Below are 7,817 nucleotides of genomic sequence, written 5' to 3'. Positions count from 1 at the left end.
CAGGATAGCAGCTGGCAGCTATCTGCCAGAAGAGCTCGACAGGAACTAAGTCTGCCCTGAATCCATACTCTTTGCAGTACAGAACAGACACGCTAGATTGATAATCCAGCTCAGAGCGCACTTATCCCTGACAGAAAGTATGTTTAGTAACATCGGCAATACTCACCTATCCAGCGCTTGTCGAGCCAGCTGTTTCAGTTTGGACTGGAGGCCTGCTTCTGAAGTTTCAGTAGCCTTAAATGCAAAACAAAAGAAAAAGCTACACATCCAAAAAACCCTCAGGTTTTATAGGCTCAGTTTGTAAAATTCCACACTTATAGATTACAGCAAACAGTAACCAGCTATTTTTTTCCAATTCTCTTTTGAATAAGCAAATATGTTTTTTTTTAAATCTCAGCATAAAAAGCATACTAAGGAAGCAAATATCATTTTGCTGTTCTAGTGAATGTTCATGGAACGAAAGTGGTATTTAAAATTCTTCAGCATGGGTGACATTGTACACACAAAAAAATCTGACAGAAGAATTAACCATATTAAAACACTATGGGCAGAAAGAAGACAAAAACAAATGTTGGGTATATTACTGAGCTTAGATGTGTTCCAATTATTTTTCCCAAATAAGTAAAAAATAATCTTGGTAACTTAAGAAAAAAATATCTTTGAATGTTTACTTTCGTAAAATACAAATAAACAAGATTGTTTGCAAGTCAAAAATCTTGTTCTTGCACATTTAAGGCATAAAATAATCTATGACAGGGCACCAAAAGAGATTATCAAGAGTGATAACTTCTGCTGCCGGTTGGGAGGTCAGCTATGCCAGTTTCCTCATACAACCAGTTTATGCTTTTGTTTTCCGTATAGATGAAGCATGGCTACTGCAAGAGGGATAATATGAGGTGTGGCTTCTCCTGGGACACCCAGATGCAGGTTTCAGGTTCTAGCTTTGTACCTTGACTGATTCTCTCTGGTCGGCTATGTCAGCTGAGGAAACAAAAGGCAAGCTACTTTCACCCCAGTAAACAAAACCAGGAACACCCTCTACAAGCAACTATTTTCATTTGCTGACAAATTACACCCCAGAGTTCCTGGTTGGAGAAGACTTTGAAAGATGTACGAAGGTAAGCAGTGGAGATGGAACACCAGTACACCCATCTAGGAGCCAGCCATAGAGAAGGAGGAATGGCTGCTCCCCGAGTACTTCAAGGGTAAGGAAGAAACAAATCTCTCCACCTGAACATACATGAGGAGAAAGACAGAAGCAAAGCTTCAAGATAGCAGAGTTCCTTCAATCTTCTTGCATCCTGCGAAGAAGAAGGTACTTTCTGATCACCCCAAGGGACAAAGCCTACAGTCATCTTAACAAAATAATATGCTAGTCAAGATTAACAGAAACTTCAGCAGTATCTGTACCTAATGAAATACCCAAACAAAAGCAGTTGTTAATATGAGATCATTTCAGACTAACTTCAATATATGTAAGTAATATTTCACACACTGACAGGACAGAAGGAGGAACACAGCACAGGACAGAGTATGTTTATGTAATAGACTGAAAATGTTCTGCTCCAACAGCCCAAGGGGAAAAACTACAGCAGTTCTACTAACTCTTGATCTGGTCACACTGTATCACCAGGGGTTTTCAGCCTACATAAACCCTACAGAATTCAGAGACAAGAAGATTTTACTCTATCATGTAGCAAAAGCAACACTTCCCTCCCAACAACCCATGTATATTTACATTATAAAAAGGGAAAAGAAGGGAAAAAGAAAAACAGACTTGGTGGATTTACATTATGATGGTGAGCTCTTCCTGTAATAAGTTAGTTAAGGCATCTGGACTTAAGGGAAAAAAGCAGTACCTGTAGTTATATTCTCCATCATTTACATAACGGCCAATTCGTCCTTACCAACAATTTCAGTGTGAACTGAATTCAATCATAACAACTTTAATATTGAGCACTGAGTAATCAAGTAGTATTTTTACTAGTTTTGGCATCAGTAGATGGTTATGTTTTCAGAAAGTGTTACACACAAAGATTTCCCTTAAATTACTTCCTTTAGTGTAGTCAGAAAGTAATATAGCTGACACATTAGAGCAAGTCATCTTCAGTTTTAACTGGTTTTAATTTCTGTTTTAGTGTTGCAATTGCTCCAGGGCAAAAATTAACATGAAAAAAGTTCCATAATCTTTCTAGTTTTTAGAATAATCCAGTTTGGGAAAAACATATAAAATCACAAGTCCCCATAAATTTACAGTGTTGAATAGCAACCTAACATAAAGACTGGAAGAAACACTAAAAAAAAAAAAAAAAAAAACAGTGGAAAAAAAAGAGTAAAAAAAAGTTTTTAGAAATACAGGTACTCCATTTTTAAGCCAGCCTCTAAGTGTCAGTCACTTGTGTACGTGGAAGAATTCCTTACCATCACATAATTCCACCAAGTTAACCTGTAGCTTAACATACTGTTTTCAAACAGAGTTCCACCGCTTCTGTGTACAACTCTATAGCTTCTTCTGCATTGCCTTTATCATCTTCATCAAAAGCTTGTGTAACTAGGAAGTGAGCACGCTCCAAGTCCAGCTGTTGTTTTGATTTCAGAGGGTCTGTGTTCTGTGACTGAACTAAATGAAAAAGAAAGTATTTAGCTTTCTACAGCAGCAGACATGTCAAAACACCCGTAACACGGTACTGAAACACTAGCAGTTCTAATCAGATGGGTAGTATCTATTTCTTGGCTGGAAACCAAATATTTCTAAACTTTTCTAAAAACATCTTTGCGAGGACAAGAAAACACCATCACCCCCGGCTCACTCCCTCCCTCCCCCCCTACAGAGATACACACTCAGGATATTTCACATGTCCAATAACATAAATAAAACTTCTTTCATGCTACACTGAGGACAAGGATGTTTACTTATGCAAAATATTGCATCATTTGTGAAAACACATCACACCCTAACTTACAAGTTGCTTAGGTGTCTATTTCATTTAACACAGTTGTTAATGACCTGAAGAAGAGCACGCATTCATCAAGGCTGCAGAGCCCACCAAACCAACTCACTCAAGGACACAGCTTCTATTCAAAGGGACACAGACAAGCTAAAGAAATGGGCTGACAGGAACCTCAGAGAACTCAGCCAACACAAATGCTATGCCCTGTGTCTGGGACAGACTAACACCCTGCACGGTAGAGCTCTGTGGAGAAGGGCTTGGGGTCCTGCGGAGAATCCACCTAGATACATTAAAAAAAATAATAAAATCACTGGAAAGACAGATGCACCCTGGAACAGAGGCCCAGAGGCACCAGGACTGGATCCGAGCAGCCTGGTCCAAAAATCAATATCTACCCTGCTTCCAGCAGGAGATTGGGCTATAGACCTCCCACGGTCTGGTTCTTTGATTCTAACTGAGAATTGCAGGTGTGCAAAAATTTGAGTTTTTGGTCTAAGCACAAACACCGAAACTGGATCAAACAAGGAAACCCTTATGGAAGCAAAGAGCTCTTTTGCCTTCTCAAAATTAGTAATTCTACATAAATACCAGAACCCCCTTGCTTCAAATCCATCATGCAGCTGAGACTTAGACGATAAGTTTTTATTTGTTCCTGATCAATTTTTGTGGCTATATTTAATTACTTTCTCAGGTTTGCTCTGCAGATGTGGTTCCTAAGAATATTTAAAAGGAAAGAACACCCACACCCAAATCCTTAGGAAGTAAGTCTTTGCTTCATTTCTGATTTATCAGAATTCAAAGCACTGATGTGCTCATTGTATTTGTGGTCCTTCACAAAGGACAAGAAAATTAGAATAATGAAAACCAGAGCAAACATCATCGATACATATTTCACAGCACCAAAAGGCTTTCCACTCAATTAATTTAAGCAGACATTTAATTAGAAAGCTCCTTACCCACCTGCTGAATGGAGAGCTTGAACTCTCTCTAAGTACTCATTTATTTTTTCTTGAATATTTTCCAAGTTGGACCCTGCCATCCCGGCATAAATTAAGGCTTGTGCAGCTTCCTGCAGGGAAAAGAATTGGAGGCAAAGTTAATGTTTGCTGCCTAGAAAATTACTTTCCATAAACAGAGGGTCTACAGCAGCCATGAGGTGCATGAAAACAAGCTCCTACATCTGGAAAGAGACTCAGTGGCTGCAGGGAAATTCTGCTGGAAAGAACAAGTTTCAAGGTATAAATGAGATCATGTTCAATTTCTCACACACAGGACAATGTGTAAGGCTATAAAAAACTTTCTGAGTTTCTATAAGGGCAGATCTCAGGCCTCTCTGTATAGGAATGCACAGAATTAGGACACTTTAAGTAAAATTTTTCAAGCATGCACTGAAGCCAGTTAAGTAAAGCTCACAAGCCACAAACTGCCTTTTGTTTTTAAAGCTGCAGATTTAAGGTTAGGAAAACAAACAAACAAAAAAAAAGCAAGTTGTTTGCATTTACTCTGATAATAATGAAAGTAAACCAACATAAAAGCTTTTCAAAATCAAATGCATAGAATTTTGGTTTACAAAGTCTTTTCTTTTAGTATTACTCACATAAAGCTATGAAGTCTGAAAAGTCTACAAATTTAAAGTTTCCTAGTTCCTCCAACTTTATTTTGTTAAATGTTGCATGTACAGAAAACACTGGATATTGATGAAAAATCTACTTCCAGGAGGAAGTAGATGAAAAATCTACTTCCAGCTTAGAAGCAACAGTACATTATCCGTTTTAAGGCTTTTTCCATACTGCACAAATCTATTATGAAACAACACCTTCAGTTGCATAAGCTGTCTATCCATTCACTAAATTTATGAAAAACTTGTAAGGTTTGGCAGGGTTGTAATAAACAGTCAGAGCTGCCACAGCCTCAGAAGCATATGGAGAACGGCAATTTATCACTCACAGAAATGGGGATTAAAAAACCTTATTTTGTCCTCATTAATGGCATGGAAAAAAACCCCAGACTTTTGTGGCAGTGCTCCTCTTCCCAGCAGCAGTAGAACAGAGGAGGCAGTCATACAGCAGGCTGAGGACGTAGGAAGAAGAAGAGTAACTAGGGAGCGGCTCCACAAAGATGGTGCTCAGAGAAGCTGCTCTGCACAGGGCGAGCACAGAGCCGTGGCCAGAGGGTCTTGGGTGTGTTTTAGGGCATGATTTTTGTCAAGCTTAGTAGTTTGCTCCCATACACATCTGCCTAGTTTGCCTAAGCTTAAGACTGATTCTAATACAGCCTGTACTTGTTATCAGGATAAATTTTCACTGATGAGCATCACAGAACCAAGTACCACGTACTCCCTGTCAACATCCGTCCCCATATGACATCACATAAAATGTCCACAGCAACAGAAAGGTAAATAGAAGTACTGTTCCATTTATATGTAGCAATTAACTACCATTAAGCGGTGTAGCATACAACTGGTTTTTGTGGGGAAAAAAGTGCATTATAGAGATCTGCTCCAAGGATGTATATATTTGTCTGTGACATACCACAAGTACAGATTGACAAAGCAGGTGCTGCATCATAATGGTAAATTGTCCACATATGATGCTTCATCCTTAAGGTCCAGTTCTTGCAGAATCCAGTTCAGCACCCAGGCTGTCCTGCTTGCTCTGTAATTGCAACAGTGGGCTCTGAACTGCTTAAAGCAGTTGATAAAAAAGTTGGTGACAATCCAGAGTTTATTTGCACTGTCCAAAATAATGCACAAAGTACCCCCCAAATACTAGATGGTATTTTGTGACTACTCTTGTTTATTCTAACATTGACAGTGATTCTTCAGGTAACATCCAGAAAGTCAAACCTATCTAGGCTAAATCATAGATAAAAGAATTCTGCTTGAATAATGTCTGCTGAGTTTACTCCTCCTGATCATGGTATGTTTGAACACCAACACCTTCACGTATAACCTGACACAAGAGTCAATACCTAATCTTGGACTGCCATCAGTCACCTGTCTGAACACCAAAAATCTTAGCTGCAGTTGTGATTCAGAGCTTTCCTACCACATAACAGTGTCCTAGCTGTTGCAGACCAGAAAACATTGTTTAGATTACACTCTTTGTCACGTGTAGCTTGAAGTGCACCAAGACTGCCAGGCATGCATTTTTGCATTGAGCAAGAATATCACCTGTATGCGACAAGTGAAAAAATATTTTCCATACACTGTATAAAAGCATACAAGAGTGATTATTTGCAAAAAAAAGATGGTTTTATTCTGAAGAACATTTGATAATTTCTTCCAGGTATACTGGGAAATGTACTGTAATAACGTAGTACTGCGCATAGCTATCAGACCACACACACACACACTGTTGCTGATAAGCACAGAGCTTATCAGCATTATTATGGGCAACTGTAACTTTTGCATACGTATACTTTACATATACAAACTTAGCTCATCCTACATTAACAACCAGGTTAGAAAAAAAAGATAATCCTCTTCCTATCCTTTCACACTTACATGCACAGGCCACCATGACAATAATACTATGCTTTTTATACATTTCAAAGACACCTAGTGCTCATGAAGTAAAAAAACAACTACAGAGCTCTTAGCAAGTTAATGGAAGAGATTTACTTTGGCAGGATATCCTGGTTTCGTTCCTGGGATCGTTAGCCAGGAACAGGCTGAGCCTTGGTCATCGGGTGGTGAGCAGTATCTCTGTGTATCACTCATTCGTATATTTGTATATAGTACTATTATTATTATTTTCAGTTTTGTTGTATTCTAATTATTAAATTGTTCTTATCTCAACCCATGAGTCTCTTCTCCCTTTACCCCTTTGATTGTCTCCCCCATCCTCAGGAAGTGGGAAGGGTGAGTGGGCAGCTGTGTGGTGTTTGTCTGCCAGCCAGGTCAAAGCAGGACACATAAGGCTTAACTTCGCAAAACATAAACCCAACAAAATGAGACAACTAACACAGGGGAAAAGTGCATAATGGTTGCACAGAAGCCACTAAATACCAGTAGTAAGTCTACAGATATCAAGCAAGACGCTGAGTCAACCTCATCGCCCCCTTGGTTATACCAACCTGAAGCTGTACGGAAATAATAGAACTGGATCCCTAATAGAAAGAATATTCACGTGTAGTTAAAAACATCTCACTAGTAGCTTGTGGTCTGAAGCTAGCTTACTGTCAAGCACCTTGTACTTCACCATGTGTTTCTCTACTTATGTGATGACTGATTATACAACAGAGTTGTTTCCAGCTGCACACTCAAGAACTCCAGTATGCCCACTTGCAGTTCTCCCAAACGCTCAGCGCTTAACATCTCCAACCTAAAACTGAACAGTCTTTCAGGCCTGGCAGGGCAGGGGAGAGGCCAGGAATGAAAGTGGAGAACCAGCAGGGCAGAGATGTTTTTAGCTAGGTTACAAAGGAGCTTCCTGAGAAGCACCAAAGGGGTTACATTTCCAGCAGCTGGAAGAAGTGCCCGTACCCACTCTCTCAAGTATGGTCGCCATAAGTGCTACCCCTAAGCCAGTCAGTGAACAGCAGCACATGGGCAGCACTCCTTCCCACCTCAAAATAAAAAGCGGGGAAAACACATTTCACAACCTACCCTGAAGGACATGGCTCCCCCGCACCTGAACTCCGCCCCAGCCGGAGGCACCCGCCACATTTTCCCAGAGGCCAAGGAGCACTCCTGTCCCCAGGGCACCCCTGCCCAGAGAGGGGAGCGGCCGAGTGGCGCTGAGGAAGCACTCATCTAGCATACTTCTCCTGGCAACAGGGCTGGGCCAGCCCTCCCTCCCCCGGCCCTATGGAATCATAGAATCACAGAATCATGATGGTTGGAAAAGACCTCAAGGATCATCA

At 40.2% G+C, this 7,817-nt stretch overlaps 1 protein-coding gene across 1 annotated transcript in view; it reads right to left on the bottom strand.

Moving 5' to 3' along the window:
* The window catches only part of LOC104466561 (calpain-7-like), a gene marked incomplete at its 3' end in the record, with an annotated part of 7,576 nt that extends 3,560 nt beyond the window's left edge, over positions 1-4,016 (bottom strand). Inside the window, exons 1-3 of the mRNA XM_010080018.1 lie at positions 3,912-4,016; positions 2,463-2,620; positions 167-234 (exon numbers count right to left, since the gene is read on the bottom strand). Coding sequence (XP_010078320.1) covers positions 167-234; positions 2,463-2,620; positions 3,912-3,990 — 305 coding nt within the window. The remainder of the gene's footprint in view (positions 1-166; positions 235-2,462; positions 2,621-3,911) is intronic.
* Between the last annotated feature and the right edge of the window lie 3,801 nt (positions 4,017-7,817).

The sequence above is a fragment of the Pterocles gutturalis genome, unplaced genomic scaffold (genome assembly GCF_000699245.1).
Source record: "Pterocles gutturalis isolate BGI_N339 unplaced genomic scaffold, ASM69924v1 scaffold47044, whole genome shotgun sequence".
Taxonomy (NCBI): Eukaryota; Metazoa; Chordata; class Aves; order Pterocliformes; family Pteroclidae; genus Pterocles; species Pterocles gutturalis.
Note: the sequence above shows the minus strand (reverse complement) of the source record. Positions and strands in the feature narration are given on the sequence as shown.